Source organism: Mustela erminea, chromosome 18 (genome assembly GCF_009829155.1).
Source record: "Mustela erminea isolate mMusErm1 chromosome 18, mMusErm1.Pri, whole genome shotgun sequence".
Taxonomy (NCBI): Eukaryota; Metazoa; Chordata; class Mammalia; order Carnivora; family Mustelidae; genus Mustela; species Mustela erminea.
The window spans coordinates 8,584,859-8,606,657 of NC_045631.1; the positions used below are offsets into that span (position 1 = coordinate 8,584,859).

Here is a 21,799-nt window from a genome sequence, read left to right on the forward strand (position 1 = left end):
ACAAGTGCATACATGGAGGAAGAACTTTCTGCAAAGACCTAAATAGGGCTGGAAATGAGGCAGTTTGTAGCAGAGACTGATATGAGGATGTGGCTGTTCCACAGCGGAACAATCTGGGCAAGAAGAGTGAAGAACGTGGAGGATGAGCTGCAGATTTTAAGTTACACAAGAAAATAAGATTGGGAACTGGACCCAAAGAAAACAGAACAGACACTATTCTGTGAACCATGCTAAAAACTGTGGTTCTGTGATTTCTAGGGAGCAGAAGCCAAAAAGTAATACCAAAACAACACTGCCTTGTATTTATAGCTCAGGTAAATGGTAGTGAACCAAACCATGTGTAGTCAGTCATTCTTAACTAATCTTCTACCCAACATTTCTAGAGTAAAGAGCCCTTCCAATCACAGTGAGGGAGAGGTCCCAGCCAGCTAAACCTCACCGAACTGCAGAGCATCAATCTGGTGGGACACAGTGGGCAAGCAAAGCAAGCAAAACTGATACCTCTATAACTCTTATTCCTTTTAGGGTCTCTCTCACATCTTATCCTTGACAGCATCGGTATAAGCAGAAGCATCCTTTCCTTCCGGTGACATTTTGATGCTACTTCCACGGCCATAACCAGATGAACATTCATCTTTCCAGTCATGTTGGGAAAGAGGCTCGACCAATGTGTTTTCTAAGCTGACAGTTGTTATCTTTGCTTAAGACCTTCCTTTGATTATTATTCTTCCCCGCCCCAATCCCCACCATAAATATTAAGTACCTACTATCTACTATTGCCAAGGAAAGAAGGATTTGTACTCTGGGAGAGTAGGATGGGTGAAGAGTTACAGTACTGCACTGTGTAACGAAAGCACCAGGGAGCAGGTACCAGGGTCCCCTGGAAATCAGGCTGAGTCTTTAAGGAGTTATGGAAATAATCATAAAAGTGAGCCACAACTCTTTACTTTTCCAGCTATTGGGCTGAATATACACAAATCAATCTCTCCTCAAAGAATGAAAGTCTTTTGAGTTTAAAAGAAATCTTACCCAGGGCACCTGGGTGGCTCATTCGGTTAAGCAACTGCCTTCGGCTTGGGTCATGATCCCAGGGTCTTGGGATGGAGTCCTGTATTGGGCTTCAGGCTCAGCAGGGAGTATGTTTCTCCCCCATCCCTCTACTCCCCCCCCCACCACGCATGCTCACTCTCTCTCTCCTCTCACTCTTGCTCTCAGATTAAAATCTTTAAAAAAAAAAAAGAAAGAAAGAAAGAAAAGAAATTAATCTTAGCCGTACTCCAAGTTAGGGCAGAAATTCTGTAGCATCTCAAAATTATTTTTTAAGATTTTATTTACTGATTGATTTGAGAAAGAGTGTGTGCACACGCAATTCGGGGGCGAGGCAGAGGGCAAGGGAATCACAAGCAAACTCCATGCTGAGCACGAAGCCCCTGTTGGGGCTCGATCTTACGACACTGAGATTGCGACCTGAGCTGAAACTAAGAGTCTGATGTTTAACCAGCTGAGCACCCAGGCAGCCCTCAAAACTACATCTCTAGCTAAAAAGTTAAAGCAAGCACTCCAAGAACTCATGTTAACCTCCAAATAAAAATGTGTATGTGCACGTGTGTATGTGTGTATGTATGTGTGTGTGTGTGTGTGTGTGAGTGTGTATGTGTATCTATATATAAGAAATCCTTACCTAGGAAGCTAAGAGAAATTTGAGTGGAAGACACAAAAACACAATTTTGAGACAGATTTTAAAAGGTATACACATTGAAAAGTCTTACGCAAGTTGAGCAATGGCCTTATCCAAATGCAGCTTCATCCTTTCTTGACAACACAGAATAATATCAACCTCCTACTCGATTGAAAAAAAACACACACATACACATTAATGTTTTCATCATTGGGTATAACATCCAAAGCCAACAATGTAACAAAACATCAGCAAAGGAAAACTGTTCCTGGAAAAAAACGTCAAGTAAGACAATAAAACAATTTTTACACCCACTTACTTACCTCTATGCCCTCATGGTCCTGCAATCTAAACATCAGACTGAGGTTCACCCCTTTCTAGGGCTATAAGAAAATTATATTATGGAACAAGTTGGGACAGGAGTAAAACTGTAGGATTTGTTTTTATCTCTGACCCTTAACACAAACAGTCTAACAATAAGGTAATAAATAAATTCTGGTGATGTGCAAGGCTGAACTTGATGCAATCTTCTTTTATAGTAGCTATTCTTCCAAAACAAAGTAAACTGGGGAGGGAAAGGGGCTGCCAAAAAGGGACTTCCCTCTGGCAATGCATATATCCTCAACAGACCCAGCTCTTTGGTCCAAGTGGAAACTTGACTTCCACACTGGGAGGCCAGCCCTCTCTCTGTTGCCTGTGCCTGGCAGCTCAGCTCCTACACTCACAAACCCCGCTGTGTACCCCTCTACTCGACCACACACGGGGCATTCTGATGCCTCCAGGATATATACTATGACATAGCATGTGTTGTGTCAGAGACGTTTTAAGTAAACAGTCTTCTCTTCCCTCTGATGTTTAGAAAGTGCACATGGTCACTGTTTTCACTTTTCAAACACAGAGCAATCACACTATGCATACCGTTTTGTGGCCTGCCTTTTCATCTTGTTTATTTTTATTTATTTTAAGATTTTATTTATTTTTTTTTAATTTTATTTTATTTAGAGAGAGCAGTCCCAGCAGGGGCTGAAGGAAAGAGGGAAAGAGAATCTCAAGAGGACTCCCTGCTGAGTGCAAGCCCATCTGGGCTCCACCTCACGACCCTGAGATCACGACCGGAGCTGAGATCATGAGTGGGACGTTTAACCAACTGAGGCGCCCCAGGGCCCCCACCTTTTCATTTTTAAACCTGAACATTTTCCCATGACATTAAAACACACCATGATGAACCACTTCAGTAAATGTTTAGATGCCACCAAAGGCATGGTTTTTTCCAAGGTTTTGACGAATACGGCCAAATGTCCTTCAGAGAAGTTGTACCCATTTACAACAATAAATGAGAGTACACTTCCTCTCCTCACCTACTAAGTGATCACTACCAAATCCCCTCCATTTTTGCCAGTGTGATAGGACCCCTCCCCCAAACAACAAACCTCCTGAAATTGGCAGGTTAATATTTTAACTGGGTATTGGCTCCTCGTTTGACTTTCTTCTTTTGCGAATTAACCTGCTTCTTCGCTTTTTCTGTTGTTTTTTTTCTTACTACTTTATAAGGATTCTTATATTTGAAATTCAATCTTTTCCATCATGGATGTCATCAATGTAGATATAAATATATACAATATAAAAATATATGTACATTTTTAAACAGTTTCTACCTTGCCTTTATATTTTTGCATCATGAGTTTGATATTTAGACAGCCAAGATTTCTATGCTGTCAAATTTATTAAGTATCCCCTTTTGGTCTCCACTTTTGCTAATTTGATTATAAAGGTCTTCTCCACTCCAATATCGATTACTGCTCAATATATACAATATAAAAATATATGTACATTTTTAAACAGTTTCTACCTTGCCTTTATATTTTTGCATCATGAGTTTGATATTTAGACAGCCAAGATTTCTATGCTGTCAAATTTATTAAGTATCCCCTTTTGGTCTCCACTTTTGCTAATTTGATTATAAAGGTCTTCTCCACTCCAATATCGATTACTGCTCAACTATATAGTCTTCTTATTCTTTTATTGTTTCACATAAAAATATTAAGTATGCCTGGAATTCATTTCAGCGATAACTCTACCGACTCATTCTTTGATCCTCTGAATTAATGAAGTGAAAAACCACATTCCCACCTCGTGTTGTCATCAAGGTTCCACCTGCCCTTACAGGTAGCGAAGCTTTTTTGTACATTTTCATAGTGAGTTGTGCAATCAGTCTTTGTTTTAGTGTTGTTCAGTCTTCGTCTTTCTCTACAGCTTGGTGGGGGGGATGGTGGTGTGTGTACCTAGTTCGCTAAGGTGTTGCCAAAGGATGAGTGGAATACTGCTTGGAAAATACTACTTAATGCCCAAAATCCTAGTGAGCTTTTATACTACATATACACGATGCATGTAGTGGGAATATCTGGACTTTAATGGGGGAAAAATGCATTTAATGAAACTCTTGCTATAAAAAATATTGATAAATTTGGAAGGGTTCATGGAAATAGGGAATGCCTACAACAAAGACCTTTGGAATTGTCTCCAGCAATAATTTATCTATTAATCTGTATACAAGATTCATTTGGCTTTAAAAAGTTCAAGGAGTTAGCCTGGTCTAGGAGGACCAAAAAAGGAGTTAGCCTGGTCTAGGAGGACCTGATCAATTCCCCAAGAGAAGCCATTCTGTGAGAATTTGGTGGAATATCACTGACTGAATGTAAAAGCCAAGAGAATTCATGAGAAAATATTTCAATGCGGCCACCTTCTTCAACGATAGGCCTTTTAAGGCTAGTTCTTTTTTTGCCAATGTTTATTGAGTTATTCCAAAAAATTAGACCAGTGTTGTTTAAATGAAAAGATATGCTAATATCACTACTTTGAGTAAGCTAAGGATACACTCATTACTTGAATTAATTGGCAATGATCAAGCATCTTTCAGTTGACAAACCATTACTTTAACTGTAGATTTAGTTATTTTGAGATAAAGTAACCTCTGCTACTGGTCTAGAAAAATATCAAACCTCTAAAGCAGTGGTGGTGGTGGTGGTGGTTGTTTAAAAAATAGATTTATTGATATAATTCATATATTATAGAGCTCATGTATTTGTACAATTCAATGGTTTTTTAGTATATAAAACCATCACCAGAACCAATGGTAGAACAGCCTCATTACACCCCAAAGAAACAACGTACCCCTACACTGTTACCCAGTTTCCAATCTCCAGAGCCTGTTTCTCCTAGGCAACCACTATTCTACTCAGTCTCTATAGACTTCCTAAATCCAGACATTTCACGGAAACAGAATCCTGCAATGTGCAGTCCTTTGTGGCTGACTTCTTCACTTAGCATAAATTTTCAAGGATCATCCATGTAGTAGAATGTTTTATGATCTTTTTATGGTTAAATAACATTCTATTGTATGGCTATACCACATTTTATATATCACTCAGAAGTTGACGGACATTTGTGTTGTTTCTAAATGGCTGTATGGATAATGCTATGGACATTCATGTATAAGTTCTTGTGTAGGCATGTCCTTTTTTTTTTCCTCTTGGGCAGATACATAGGAGTAGAACTACTGAATCATATGGCCACTCTATCTTTAACGATTTTCCAAAACAGGTATATCATTTTACCTCTCCACCAGCATATCCTCACCAACACCTCTTATTATTTGTGCTTCTGAGTATAGACATCCTGGGGTGGGGGTGAGGTAGTATTCCATTGTGGTTTTATTTGCATCTCCCTGGTGAACTAATAATGAGCATTTTTTACTGTGTTTATTGGCCATGTGCATATTCACTTTGGAGAACTCTGTTCAGATCCTTTGCCTAGTTTTTGTTGGGTTATTTGGGGTTTTTTATCTTTAATTTTTAGAGTTATTTATATATTATAGATAACCTTATCAGATATACAATTTGAGAAGATTTTTCTTCTATTCTATGGACTGTCTTTTCACTTTGTTGATGACGTTCTTTAAAGCATCAAAGTTTGCCCTTTTGATGATGATCATTTGATCTCTTTTTTCTTACATTGTCTGTATTTGTGTTTTTGGTGTCAGATTTATGAAATGATTGCTGACCTCAGTGTCACCAATATTTATGCCTATGTTTTCGTCTAAGAGTTTTACAATTGTAGCTCTTATATTTAAGTCTTTGATCCACTTATATTCAATTTTTTATATTCAGTGTGACGTAGGAGTCCAACTTCAGTCTCTTGCACACAGACATCCAACTGTCCCATCACTGTTCATGAAAGCATTTCTTTCCCATTGACTCATGTTGGCACCCTTGTTGAAGATGAATTGATTGTAAAAGGGAGGGTTTATTTCTGGATTCTCAAATTCTATTCCATTGGTCTGCATGCCTATCTTTATTGCCAGTACTACTGTCTCACGTGTTATAGCTTTGTAGTAAGTTTTTAAAATTAAGAAGTGTAGGTCCTCTGAATTTCTTCTTTTTCAATATTAGTTTGGCTATTCTGAATCCCTTGAATTTCCATGTGAATTTCAGGATCAGCTTGCCAATTTTTACAAAGCAGTCAGCTGAGAGTTTGACAAGGATTCTGTTGAATCTGTGGTCCATGTTGAGAAGTACTGCTACCATAACACTATTTAAGCCTTCGAATACACACACATGATTTGTCCATTCATTTACGTCTTTATTAATTCCTACCAACAATATTTCATAGTGCTTCTGAACTCCAGTTGTTCATTAAAATTATCTGGGGAATATTTTTAATACCAATAACTAATCCCCACTCCAGATTTGATGACAGTGATGTATCAAGATAGGTTCATCAATGGTGGGGGCTGTTGGTAATGGGGGAGGTTATATATTCCCTTATAGTAGGGGCTATAAGGGAAATCTCTATGCCTTACTCTCAATTTTGTTGTAGTTCTAAAACTGCTCTAAAAAAACTAACTCTTTAAAAAGAATGGGGCTGCCTTCCCCACAACTGTATTTAAGAATAAACCTCATTGAGCATTTATCCATCAAAAAAAGCACCACACAAATTATGTATACAGTATAATTCTAATCTTGAAGACATATTTGTGTGTCTTTAAGTTGGGTGGTGTCTAAGTATGATTAATAAAAAGAAATTCTCTGAAATTCTCTGAATAAACTGAAATTCTCCAAAGTTAACAGTGATTTCTGTCTAACCGAAATTCAGGTGATTTTTATCTTTCTTTATCCTAGTCTGTATCTTTTGAATTCTCTCAATGAACATCTATTACTTTTATAACCCCAAAAAATCTTTTTTAAATTCTCTAAACATTTGATACTATATTGTATCTCAATATAAACATATTGATACTACAATGCAACTTCTTATAAATGGCTTCATCTAACACAAATTTCGTTTGTTTGTTTCTACACATTAAGCACATGTTTGCAACTACATTTCTTGTTGTTGACCATACTCACCGTCAACAATTCAGTTTCCACTTCATCGTGAACCAGATCGATCCCCATTCTCTTCTCTCGATGAAATAGACATTCTCGGGCTACCTACAGATACACAAATAATGGAAAACACTAATACAAAGTAACTAAAATCAGTGATGAGAAGTTCTAAGGATCTGTTCCTAAAACAATAGATAGTCCCAATACCAACTTACCAACTTTTCAAGCCATTTTGTCCAAAATCCAGCATGAGACCCACCATAACAACTAAGTAAATCCTAATTGCTAGTTAAGAGGTAGAGTTCACCCTTCAAAGTGGTTTGGGAAAAAATTTTAATTTGGAAAGGTGACAAAATCAGGCATTTGGCATTGACTTAGTTCCTACAAATTAACTTCTGAGAAAATTATAATTTCTGCTACAGAAATAATATCCTGAAACACAGCCTACAGGATATTATTTTCAAATATTTTCTACTGAGAAGAGTGAGAAAGAAACAAATTATTATCCTTGAAGAAGCCAAAATATTAGTGTAGCCAAAAATCCAAGTGATTACTTTTAAGTACCATTTATTATTTTCCTAATTACAAAAATAATGTGCTTTATCCATTAAAAAGAAAAAACAGAGAAAAGTAGAAAATGATTTAGCCATATTCCTATCACTGTTTTCTTTGTTGTTTATAACAAAACAGAGGTTATAATGTCCTTTACAATTTTATATTGTGCTTTTTTAGGACTGACATTAAATGGTAGGCTCCAGTCGTAAAATAGTCCCTGAGACAAAGTATGCTAATGACTCAAGTGGAAAACAGCTTGGATCGCTAACAATCAATTATGAAAGAACATTATACAAAAGTTACAAATCTTTTTTCAAAGACTATTTCATGACTTGGAATGACCATATAATGTTAATGTTTTCAGCATAAAATGTAATAGTATGTACACTGTAATCTGGACATCATATTATTGAACAAAATCTTTGAATGAATGTATATTTTTAATAGTAAAAATTCACATTTACAAGAAAATGAATTAATAGGTTGACGGGGAACTCTGATTATTTTCATGTATATTGCTAAACTGCTTTTTGTAAATTCCTACTAACCCTAGGTCTAGTAGGATTCTACTCATCTTACCAGCAACTTCTTACCAGCAACTTACCAGCATCTTCTTCACTTTGGCCACTCTAGATGTCATCAGTTTCCACCATTGCAAATATGATAGGCCAAAGATGGATATTTCATTGATTTTTCATTTCTATTATGGAATTTTAACACTTTTTTTCTTATATTAGTTGATCACCTGGATTTTCCCTCTTGAAATGTATCTGTTTATCTGACTAATTCTAATTTTAATCAGGACCTTCCTACACTGTGCTGATAGTAAATATTTGAACACAGAAGAATATTTGGACAAGAATTGCAGAAAAAAATACAAATTAGATCCATCACACTGAAAGGAGTAATAAAAGGAAGAAACAGGATGTCCCCCTGAAATTTGGAGCGTAAGTGGCTATCATTTTAAGGATACTCTAAAGTGGGGCAGGTAAGATGGGGTGCAGATCAGCCCAGGATTCCTCAAAATAAGCCAGAGCATGAAGAAAGTATGGAAGGGTTTCTGATCCTGGAAAACATCTCATGGTGAGTTAATATAAAAGGACATCATTTGAGAAGTCCTTTCTTGGAATTTCTGGTGGTTGTGTGTACTTACATGTGCTTGTGTTTTGTGGGGGGAAGGGGTGGGGTTGCATAATAAGAAGGAACAATGCACAGGGATCTTCAACAAACTCTTCAACCCACTAGACTTCTAGTTGCTTAATTCTCTAAACTCTTCTGCTACAGATGTGATAATGAAGACCACTGCAAATGCTTATCACATGGGAAGTATCATACAAACATGAAGAAAAATGGTGTTTGCCTCATCAATATATAGATACCTTCTGAAATAATTTCTGTAATTTGTTCATCTTCAACTATAGAATGTCTTCTTTCAATGGTGGTGGGTAGAGTGGGGTTGGAGCTCCCCCCACACATCACACACTCAGTGGGGTGAGAGGTGGCCAGAGGCCAGCAACAAACTAACATGCTACCTCCATGACTGCAACACCTGGCTTAACCTCATGCCCATTACTCTATTCAATCAAACTCACCCCACCTCCTAAGGTGGTCTCCTTGATCATTTCACTGTGCTCTAAAAAGATATCATAACATATACACAGGAGGCATTTCATGACACAGATTAAAAGATTAAAAGACTAGTACTTTTTCCCCTCAAGTATTATATACAATAATCCAGGGACAGCGATGCCCAAGAGCCTTTTAAAGAAATGGAAAGATGCCATTCTCACTATAAGGGTGTCTCTCTGTTCAACCTTTTTTGCTTTGCACTCAGAATTCATTCTACTTAAATGGTTGTTCTGTAGGATGTATAAAGCTGGTCATGGTTTTTCCAACTCCTGGAAGTAGTTACAGATGTACTGATAGGAGGTTGGCTTCTATAGGTGAAGTGAAACATAATTCAACAGATAATAACCACAGTAATTCAACCAGTGGATTATAATCATATAAATATCCAGTGTCTTTTATCATAAGGTCTTATATTTACCTGAAGAGGGGCTTCTGTCTCCATCAAAGCCCTCTCCAATTTTTTCTTAACATCAGTGAGTTCATTTGTCTCTCCAATCATTGCATCCAACTCATGAGTGATTTCAGATTTCCAAAATCCTATGTCATTGACTCGTTCTCCCAAATTTTGGGTGGAGTCTGCTTGAGTTTTTCTTGTTTGCTGATATTTGTCTTGAATCAGGCGAGATGTATCTACCCTTAGTCTCTCTGAATTATGTCGGGAAGTGTTGGATTCTAGATAGTTGGTCAAATTGGACCTGTACCAATCATCAGGAGTATACCTTGTGAAGAGAGTGGTTCTATTGGAAACAAAGGGAAGCATGGTACTCTCGCACACCTTCTGAGATCTGGTGCAGTACGGACCCAAGGTCGGCAAGTTGGAGGCTACTTTGTAGTATGTGCTTGGTCTCCAAGGAAGGCTCAAGGTGTGGGTTAAATTGTAGTGGGGGAAGCGGTCCCTATAGCTTGATGCCATGGTACTGATGGCTGGTAGAAAGTTGGTTGGTGTTGGTCTAGGGTGGGCATAAGTTGCCGTTAATGTAGAACCTAAAGGCTCCATGATGCTCAAACACTATTTGTAAATCTCTCCTGTTGGGGGCGGGGAGGGTGTATAAAAACAAACAGTCACATAAATTAATCTTTGGTAAAAATTTACAAATGAAAGCCACATTTGACTTTTAGTAGCAGTACTCCCTAACATATTAGGTATTTGTTCTAATTTGATATCCACCTTTACCAGTGATAATATGTTCCAAAAATATTTTTTCCCATCTCTGTTTCCAGAATATACTAAAAATTACATTTTTTTAGATTGGCCACTTGAATTTCTGAATTTTTAAAAAATCATTATTTAAATTTATGTAATTATCTTGTAACAAATCTAAGAGCCTAAAGTACGCATTTTAACAGGGATGCATATCTTGCCTCTGTTATTTACTAGCTGTGAGGCATTGGGCAAATTACTTAACCTATTTGTGCCTCAATTTTCTCATCTCTAAATTGGGAATAATATAGTAGTACTTACTTCTCTGATTATGAGAGGTAGTAATAGCAAGGTGTTACTTGGCAGCATTTCCCCTACCAAGTCATCCCAAATGAGCACAAAACTGGTATAACAATAGTGTGCTTGGTATGCAAACATACCTCAAGGCAAATACTTGGCTCCCTTCTCTTGGCAACTTGCCACCTCTAGGCACCTCCAGTATAGACACTCTAGGGCAGTTAGGAGGGCTAAGTAAGACAATGCTATGTTTTTGGAATGCTTATCATAGTTCTGGGCTCAAAATAAATGTTCAATAAATGTGAGCTTTTTAAACTACTAGGCCAGAGGCCCCTGGGTGGCTCAGTGGGTTAAGCCTCTGCCTTCGGCTCAGGTCATGATCCCACGGTTCTGGGATCGAGCCCCGCATCAGGCTCTCTGCTCAGTGGGGAGCCTGCTTCCCCCTCTCTTTCTTCCTTCTCTCTCTCTGCCTGATCTCTCTCTCGGTCAAATAAATAAAATCTTTAAAAAATAATGATAAATAAACTACTAGGCCAAAAGTATATACAAAATAAAAGATAAATATTCATCCCCCCCAAAGGTGAACCCTTTGAACACTGAACAACTATTCATTAGTAGTTGTTTCTGTCCAGATATTTCCTATTATATACCAACATATGTATCATTTTTAAGGCTATCTTAAAAATGCTACTTATATACCATTTATACGTATGAACAGAGCTTTTTAAATACAAATATTGAAATACCTTAATATTATATGTATTATTTAGAACATGCATTTTGAAAATATATATTTCTGATCTCTCCCCCTGTTAGAACATACAGATCCACTTCATCTTTTTTACCAGTTGAAAGTATTCTATTGTCTGGAACTTTTGGTTATTATTAGCTCAGAAAGTCAAGATGTCACAGCCTATGACATACTTTTCAGCATGTAAACATCATTCTGTTTAGTTGCTAATGTCTATGGATCCATTTATTGAAAAGGAAAAATAAATCAGATCCAATTCTATAACCACCTCAGAAAAAAAAAATCATTTGATGATTATTTAAATAGCTATGTCTTGAGGCCTTTGGTCCCCAAGCCACAAAATAATCTATTTGTAGAACTGTGGTTAGATTGAAACACACTCATTCCACATGCGGTGGGACAGCTGCCCACGCCATGGTGGTGGCCCACACAACCCTAGCTCGCCACCTCTTCCTAATTCTTCCCTCCCTCAGTCCCCAGATACCTTGTACTGGCCAAGCTTAGGAGTATGGTGGTAAAAAAGAAACCTTAATAATCACTTGCAGTTCTTCCCCTCAGTTTGAAAGTTAAACACTGTTTTTCAAAAAAGTAAATTCAAAGCAACTTGATACCTTAGGGTCTTCATGGCTACTTTCAGTTCTAACCTCTTCTCCAGTCAAATCTGGAAATAATCTTGTCAGTTTTCTTTCAGCAAGAAACTTCAAGTGGGCTTTGGGCCACTCTTACTTGGATTTTCTTAATTCTTGACAGTAAAAGCTAGCGAATCATTTGGTCCTTCAATCAAGGAATTCTAAGTGTAGAGTTACCACATATGTTTACCCAACACCTATTATGTTGAAGCATCTAAACCCATGTTTATCAAATCATGAGTCATCTACTATGAGTGGTGATTTATGAAACGCAGAAGTTCATAAACCAGAGGAGACAGATTGAGAAATTCAATATAGCTTACAAAAGTTTCCACTGATATATCTTTTAATTAGGGATGGGATATAATTTAAAATCTGGAATCTGAAGCATAAAACTCCAGATACATCTCTCAGATGTAGAGCTCCTGGTGTGTGGCCATAAGTTTCACATGGAGACAATATTCTACATAAGACACAATGTTCTATATAGTTGCACAATGGAAGTTCTAGCTGCAGCCAGCCATCTTATAAATCGTTCAGGAAGGCTGATTAGAAGACAAAAGCACAGCAACATCTTATATTTTGGGTCATTATTGGTCAAGGAAACCGAGGGTATCATGGCCTAAGAAATACTTAAAAAATCAAAATAGACTTCTGACTCCAACCATGATAGAGTAATAAAAACTAGACTTAACCTCTTACATCTAAAACACTAGACAAAATATATGAAACACCTGTCTTGGACAATAAACAGGACAAGACTCTGATCTCTGAGAAAAGAGAAACAAATAAGGCAAGCCGTCTGATTGTCCTGGCATTCTGGCTGGAGGCAATTTCCAGATTACAGGAAAAACAGGTGAAAACTGAACGGATTCTGGCAACTTTGTGAGTTGAGGAGAAGATCAGAATTTTAGGAAGCTGGGACAGTTGGAAGTTGTGAAAACAGGATTCCAGAATAAAGCAAACTATGTAGAAAAATAGCTCCCTAAATCTATATAGGGGTCCACTTGCATCTTTGCTGTGCAATAGGCTGCACGTAGATCAAGGGATACTACATGAACTTTGGCAAAAAATGATGGCAGGGTTCTATTTCTAGAGTGGATGGAGAGACATTTTGAACTCAGACCAGTCAGAGTGGAAAGTTGTTGGTGATTACCTAGAGCATCCCATGGCGACCCCAGAGGAGCCACACATTAGAGATAAGGCTGACCTATCTCCAGAGTGAAAGTACTAAAGATTCATCCCATCAAAGCTTAAAAAGAGGCCTCAAAGAGATCAAATTAATCCACAAGTAATTTAATTGCCTGACAACATCAGGACATTCAAATATGTAATATCACAATGTCCAGCATTCAATCAATATTACCAGACATGCCAAGTAGCAGAAAAAATTCTGACACATAATTAGGAAAAACTGTTGACTACAACAGGAAAGATTTGATGGAACAAGCAAACAATGTACAAGTATTTAAAGGAAAACAGGAATATAATGAAGGTAAAACAAGAACAAGATCTTTAAAAAAGAATCAATGTAACTTTAGGAATGAAACACACAACATATACTTATACAGTATATACTGTATATATAGTATATATAGTATAGTATATACAGTATGGAAAGAGTATATATATATATATACTGTATATATAGTATAGTATATACAGTATATACTATAACAATTTTACTAGATGCAGGATAGACACTGGGGAAATAAAGATTAGTGAGTTTAAATATAACTAAACCAAAGCACAGACTTTCTCTAACTGAAAAAAAAAGAGAGAGAGAGAAAATCCTCAGTAATATAGGCACAATATCAAATAAACTAACATCACATATTTGGGGTGTCAGTCATATAGAAAGGGGAGGGAGACAAAAATATTTGAAGAAATAATGGCTGCATATTTTCCAAATTTGATGAAAACTATAAATCCCTAGGTCTAAGAAGCTCCAAACACTCCAAGAAGATAAACACACACCCAACATACATGTGTGCTCACACTACTACCACTATCATCACCATCACCATCATCACCTCAAGGATCATCATAATTAAATTGCTGAAAACCAGCAATAAGGAGAAAAACTTAAAATCAGAGCAAAAATACACATTACATAGAAAGGAACAAAGGTAAGAATTAGTGCAGAATTCTTGTCAAAAACTGTGCAAGCCAGGGGCGCCTGCATGGTTCAGTGTGTTTAGGCTCTACCTTCGCCTCGGGTTATGGTCTCAGGGTCCTGGGATCGAACCCCACATCGGGCTCTCTGTTCAGCAGGAAGCCTGCTTCCCCCTCCCCCCTCTGCCTGCCTCTCTGCCTGTGATCTCTCTTTCTCTCTCTGTCAAATAAATAAATAAAGTCTTAAAAAAAAAAAAAGTTGTGCAAGCCAAAAGACAAACACCATCTTTAAACAGCTGAGGAAAAATGTAACCTAGAATTGTATATCCAGTGAAAGTATTTTTCAAAGATGAAGGTGGAATAAAATTTTTTCATAAAAATAAAAGCCAAGATTATTCATCAGCAACAGAACAGCACTAAAGGAATTGTTCAAAGAAATTCTTCAGGCAAAAAGAAATTATACCAGATGGAGACTTGGATCTACACAAAGAAACAAAGTGCTAGAAATGGTATGTGTGCTAATATAAAAAATATTCTTTTCTAACTTATAAATTTCTTTAAAAGATGGTTGTGTAAGTGAAATAATAAAAAATTATTGTGGAGTTTATAGTAAAAATAGAAGTAAATTTTATGATCATGATAGCACAAATGATGGAGAGCTGAAAAGGCAATGTATTATTCTAGGATCACAACTAGAATGGAATAATATTGTTTAAACATATACTGCAACAAGTTTAAAAATGCATATTGTAAACTGTAGAACATTAGTTCTTCAAGATATGACCCAGAACCCATGAACCCAGAAGTCTAAACCTTCTCAGGAGTGACAAGGTCAACATTATTTTGATAGAAATGCTCATATGCTGTTTTCCTTTTTCACTCTGATTCTCTCACAAATTTACAATGGAGTTTTCCAGAGGTGGCATGATATGTGATATCACAATAGACTAAATACAGTAGATCAGATAACCCAGCTGCTAAGACAGAAATCAAAGAAGTTTACCACATATATAAAATGATGCTACTCTTCTCACTAGATATGCTTTGTTTCAAAAACATAGCTTTTTAATAAAATATTTAGGTTACTATATAATGGGTTGTAATGCTTATTTTTAAAAGAATTGATATTCTAACTGATTTTAATTTCTAATATAGTAAATATCAGGGGATGCAATCCACATAAAATTCTTTGAGATACTCAACATGAGGTTGTTTGAGTACAAAGGGGTCCTGAGACCAAACAGATTCAAAACAGAATTAAAGCTAATCAGCTAAGAGGAGAAGGGAAAAATAGAAGACCGACAAAGACACATAATCCAAGAGAAAAAAGACAAAAGTAAGACAAAATCAAGCAGCAAGATGGTAGACACAAACCAAATCACACTGATAATTATATTTATAATAAATGGTTTAAACAGTCAAAAGGAACAGATTTTTTTTAAGATTTTATTTATTTGACAGAGAGAGAGAGACCACAAGTAGGCAGAAAGGCAGGCAGAGAGAGAGGGGGGAGGAAGCAGGCTCCCTGCGGAGCAGAGAGCCCAATGCGGGGCTCGATCCCAGGACCCTGGGATCATGACCTGAGCTGAAGGCAGAGGCTTTAACCCACTGAGCCACCCAGGCGCCCCCAAGGCACAGATTTTTAAGCTGGTTTTTAAAAAGCAATATTGAATGATATGCCATCTCAAAAAATCCATTTTAAATGTAAAACATAGATAAGTTAAAACCAAAAGAATGGAAAAGGCACACCATGTAAATACAAATCAAAAGAATATTGAAGTGGCTATATTAATAACAAACCAAACAGATTTCAGGACAATAAATACCATCACAAATAAAGAGGGAAATAGGGATAAAAGGATTAATCAAGGAGCTTTAATGATATTCAATGTCTAGGTAACCACCAATAGAATATTAAACACATAAAGCAAAAACTGGCAGAACTAAAATGAGAAATAGACCCACAGCTATAGCAGATATTTCAACACACCTCTGTCAGTAATTGTTAGAACAAATACAAAATTGGTAATAAATAGGCTATTTGAATAATACAACTAACTGGACCTAATTTATATCTACACACCACTCAAAACAGCAGATTCTTTTGTATCTATATGAGATGACAGATGTTAACTAAACTTATTGCGGTAGCCATTTCACAATATATGTAAGATATTATGCTGTACATTTTAAACTCATACACGTTATATGTTAATTTATCTCAATAAAACTGAAAGAAAAATATTTTTAAACAGCAATTACATACAATTTCCAACTACATAGAGAATGTTTAACAAGGTAAACCATATACTGACCCTTAAACAAGTTCTCAATAAACATAAAATACTGAAATGATACAGAATATGTTCACTGACTATATCAAACTAAATTAGAAATCAAAAATAGAAAGATATTTGGAAAATTCTCAAATAGCAAGAAATTAAACAGCACACTTTTTTCTAAGTAGGCTCCACACCCAGCATGGAGCCCAATGTGGAGCTTGAACCCATTACCCTGAGATCAAAATCTGAGCCAACATCAGGAGTAGAATGCTAGGGGTGCCTGGGTGGCTCAGTGGTTAAGCGTCTGCCTTCAGCTCAGGTCATGATCTCAGGGTCCTGGGATGGAGCCCCACATCGGGCTCCCTGCTCAATGGGAAGCCTGCTTCTCCCTCTCTCACTCTACCTGTTTGTGTTCTCTCTCTCTCGCTGTCAAATAAATAAGTAAAATCTTAAAAAAAAAAAAAAAAAAAGGAGCAGAATGCTCAACTGACTGAGCCACCCATGCACCTCTAAACAACATACTTCTAAATATCCTCTAAGTCAATGAAGAAAAATTAGAAAACATTTGGAACCGAATGAGAATAAAAACAGAGCATATCAAAATTGTAAGATGCAGCTAAAATAGTGTTTAGGCAGAAGTGTATAGCTTTCGATGCTTACACTAGAAAATTAGCTAAAATCAATGATCTTGGGACACCTGGGAGGCTCAGTTGGTTAAGCATCTGCTTTCAGCTAAGGTCATCACCCCAGGATCCTGGGATCAAGTCCCACATCCTTGCTCAGCAAGGAGCCTGATTCTCCATCTCTCTCTGCCCTTCCAACCCTGCTCATGCTCTCTGTGTCATTCTGCTCTCTCTCTCTCAAATAAATAAATAAAATATTTTAAAATTTTTTAAAATAAAATAAAATCAATGATCTCCACTTTATTCTTGATGGCAAGGTGTGGGGCATTGGGGGTGGGGGGAGAGCAAAGTAAGGCCAAAGTAGAAGGAAATAAATAATAAAAAGAGAAGAGTCAATGAAATAGAAAATGGACAAATGGGGCGGGGGGGGAAGCAGCGAAACTCTAACAATAAAACTGATAGACCTCTCACCAGACTGATCAAGATAAAAAGAGAGGACATAAATGACTAATACTAGGAAAGAAAAAGAGATATTGACACAGACCCCCGGCAAACATTAAACAGTTAATAAAAACAATGTTACTAACAACTTTACACCAAGAAATTTGACAACAGAGATGAAATATACAAAATTCTTTAAAAAGACAAACACCCAAAATTTACTAAAGAAGAAATTGATGACTTGAGTAGCCCTGTAGTACTTAAAGGAGCTGAGTCTCTAGCTTAAAATCTTCCCTCAAAGAAAACTTCAGGACTAAATGGGTTTGTTCACGAATTCTACCAAAGTTTTAAGGAGGAGTTTTTTTTTTAAAAAAAAAAAGAAAATATAATATACAATTTTAAAACCACTGTAAAAAAAAAAAAAACTATGGCTTACTTTGATGATGTGACTTTTACAACATTTAAATCATTCTCTAAATTCTAACTCAGTCACATCTTGACAGGGCTCAGGAAGCACATACTAAGATCATTAACTGATGCTATAAATGTCTCCTATTTGCCAGCAAACTGAACAAATTCTTTGGAAAAATGACTGAAAATAGCTGTGGAAAAATTCATACCCTAAATTATGCAATTGTTTTTCTATTATACTTTCGGCATGAACCAAAAAACATTTTAAGAAATGAAGTCAAATACAGTGTATTTATTTAATGTGGAGTCAATAGTTACTTACCTACTGGAAAAAAATTCTATAATTGTCTTCTATAAATATTAACATGCTAAAAATATAATCAATAACACAAAGACTGTAGGTACTGGGAAGTCTTACTTATAAACCAGAAGATGACCTCAAGTAGGATAAACATATTTTATTAGCATATTTAGGCAAGGCTTTAAAATCATAAATATTTTAAGGTATAAAAACCTGTGGATCATTTTGTGCAGAAGACATGACAGGAACAAATTTCCATTAATTTCTCCACATTCTGCCTCAGATAAGTGACCAGGATAGGCTTAAATGATCACATACAAACCCCCTTAGCTCTTTTGGTTATATCCACCAAATTACTCACAGTTCCAAACTGGGGCAAAAATAAAACACTGCCCCCAGTACATTAACAAGCAGATGATTTTTAAAAAATTATATCAGATTTTAACATTTAAGCAATTTATCTTTATGCATATATTAAATATGAATAAATAAGTAAATAAATAAATAAGAAGCTCCAGCCAGCCATCTTAGAAGTCATTCAGAAAGACTGATTAGAAGACAATAGCATGGCAACATCTTATATTTTGGGTCATTAAGTTAATTCCTTCTTTCCAAAAAAAATGTATAATATAGAACCCTCTTCACTGAGACTGGAAATATAAATTAACATATATTGAAGATCTATGTGGCAGCATCTAACAAAAAAAGCTGAAAAAGCACATTCCCTATGTCTCAGCAATGCAACCTTTTGATATACGTAGAGAAACTCAAGTATGTACCAAAGAATGGAGAAGAATGTACAAGAATGTTTCTAAGGGTTTCTAAAAGGAAACAGTCTAAAAGTCTATCAAGAGGAGCAGGCATACATCATTTGTGTTAAGTTCATACAATCATTATCACACAGCAGTTAAAATGAATGACCTAGAGCACGACCCCATTATATAAACTTTGAAAACAACACTGTATATTCGTTTTTGAACAAATACGTAAGTAGAAACGGTCTACGAATATACAGAATGTAAGTAAACAGCAAGTTCTGGTAGGTGGGTATTGCTGGGAAAGATTCCCAAGGGATGCATAGGAGGGAGGTCTCATCCACGACTGTAAAGTTGTTAGCTTGTTTATTTAAGTGAAGCATGGATGCTTGAACACTCTACTTATTGCAGAAAATATTTCACTTTAAAAAGAAAAGAGTGGGGCGGGGGGCCTGGGTGGCTCAGTGGGTTAAGCCTCTCTGCCTTGGCTCAGGTCATGATCTCAGAGTCCTGGGATCGAGCCCCACATCAGGCTCTCTGCTAAACCGGGAGCCTGCTTCCCTCTCTCTCTCTGCCTGCCTCTCTGCCTACTTGTAATCTCTGTCAAATAAGAAAATAAAATCTTAATTTAAAAAAAAAGAGTAGAATATTTTATCAGAACCCTCGGAACACTTTGTCTATTAGTGAAACAATTTGCTCGCTTGTTTTCACGGTGGCCAAACAAGTAATATTATGCGTTTCTGAAATATTTATCTACACCATCATAAGCATCCAGGGAGGAAACATAAAGGGGTTTGGTCTAAAAGGTCCAAACACAAGTTAAGAGCTTCAGGGTCAGAGCAGAAGAGAACTGGCCGCAGGCCAAGAGGGAGCACCTGCCCTGATCAGAATCTCAGGAATGCCCGGGAACAGCCTGGCGGTGGGACGGCCCTCCCCTGGGCGGCCCTTGAAAACCTAGCGGAGGAGGCCGTACCCAGCGCTGCGCTGGCAAAGCACAGCACCGCTCACCGATATAAGAAATTGCACGAGTGAGCACAGGGTCGGGGGTCGGACGCCCCTTTGCTGGTTCCGCATTTGGAAATAACTTCTCAGTCCTTGACAACAAGCATCAGGCATGGGGCGGGGGCGGGAGGGGGGCGGTGGGTAGCAGGTGCCCGTGGGTCTGTGCGGTCCCTATTTTGAAGGGTGGGGGCAGGGAAGTGCAGACTGGGGAGAGGAATTCCAAGGTTACCACGACTTCACCCCGAATTCTGAGGTCAGACGTTGGGGCTTCACTGGGGAAGGGGACGCTGCAGGGGTCGTCTCAGCGGCAGGCAGGAGCCGACCAGACCACTCACCTGTCAGCGGCTGCGGGCGAGGGGCGGGGAAGGGGAGGTGAGCGGGAAGGGTGGCAGTCCCCCACCTACCGCCCTTGGTGGCTGGGACCCCGACCCTCCGGTCCTGGCCCCGCCTTCCCCACCTGTGACGTCAGCGCCCGTGGACCACTCAACGCCCCCCCTGCCGGCTCGCCGGGAGCCCATTGGCCGATGGGAGGCGGGAGGCGGGAGGCGGGAGTGGGAGGAACGGAGGGAAACCCAGCTGCAGGCGGTTGCCATGGACGCTCTCGCGTCTAGTAACCACGGCTCGGGGGAGAACTGCTAGATCGCGGAGCTGGGGGTGGGACGGGGTGGGGGGTAGTGCAACCCAAGGGAGGGGCCACGGTGATACCCCGCCTCTCCTGGGGCACCTGAATGGAAACTTCAGTGGCAGAGGGCTTGGTGGCCCATTCTAGGTGCAGGACAGCAGGCAAGCCTCCACATCTACACCTGTCTTCTGCCCAGCTGGACTTCTCCCATGGTGGCATTGTCTAGTGACCCTCCCCTCCTTCCTCACTCTAAAGAAAAGATTTGGGGTTTCCCTCACTCTCTCTCTTTGGCAAATATTTCCGTAAACAGAGGCCTCCACTAGTTCATCCGGGGACTGGGTCACCTGTCTCCCATACATCACTGTTCACCCTTGCAATTTCCTCACAACCGTGTGGTAGGAATTTATGATTTACACGGGAAAAAATGCAAGTTTGGAGAAGTTAACTGGCATAGGCAAGGTCACCCAAACAGAAAGTGGCAGAACCACTACTAAAATTTAGATCTGTCTGGCTTCAAGGTACTCTTTCCACAAGACAACAGTCTTAATGGGTGAACAGGGAGACCATGGAGTTACTCTTAGCGCTAAAGAAAATACAGCCCTCAGTTGATCAGTCTTGGGTGGTCTGGGAACCCCTGTGTGACACTCCACCAAAGGGTGATAGCAGGATAAAGCACCATCAGATTGGCCCCTAGTAGACCTTTGTGATGTGACTAAAGGTTAGGGACCTCAGCTTTGTCAATGCAGAAAAGTGTTTCCGTCTCCTTTCCAAGTTTATTAGAGGCTAACTCACATTAACTTAACTCATAGGAACCTGAACTAGAAAAGCAGGGATGGGGTGCCACCACAAGAGTTTATTTTAAGCAACATGGCACCTCAGCAATGGAGACAAGCCCAGAATATTTTCCCCACGCTGGAAAACCGCAGACAATATCCGATGATCAGAAGCTGCTCTTTAGCCTGGCCACAGGACTAAACAGGCCAAGTTTAGGCTCACAGACCCCACCAGGGCACCAGGGCTCCCCAACCCAGTCCTTCTGTTCTCCTATGCTGCTTACCAGCAACTCTTTCTATTTCTGGCCTCGCAAACATTTTACCTTCAGATACCTTTTTTAAAATTCCTTCTTCTCAAGCACAGTGTATATTTTGTATTAATTCTCAGAATTCTGGATGGGGCAGTAGGC

At 38.3% G+C, this 21,799-nt stretch overlaps 1 protein-coding gene across 2 annotated transcripts in view; it reads right to left on the reverse strand.

Annotated features, from left to right (window-relative positions):
- Nucleotides 1-20,468, reverse strand: part of TEKT3 (tektin 3) — a 37,586-nt gene extending 17,118 nt beyond the window's left edge. The window contains exons 1-4 of one of the 2 annotated variants that reach the window (XM_032321983.1): nt 12,047-12,218; nt 9,665-10,272; nt 7,084-7,167; nt 1,770-1,840 (exon numbers count right to left, since the gene is read on the reverse strand). In XM_032321983.1, the coding sequence (XP_032177874.1) occupies nt 1,770-1,840; nt 7,084-7,167; nt 9,665-10,243 (734 nt within the window). In that variant the 5' untranslated portion in view covers nt 10,244-10,272; nt 12,047-12,218. Of the gene's footprint in view, nt 1-1,769; nt 1,841-7,083; nt 7,168-9,664; nt 10,273-12,046; nt 12,219-20,329 lie in introns of those variants that run through there. The other variant, XM_032321982.1, reaches the window with a different exon arrangement.
- Between the last annotated feature and the right edge of the window lie 1,331 nt (nt 20,469-21,799).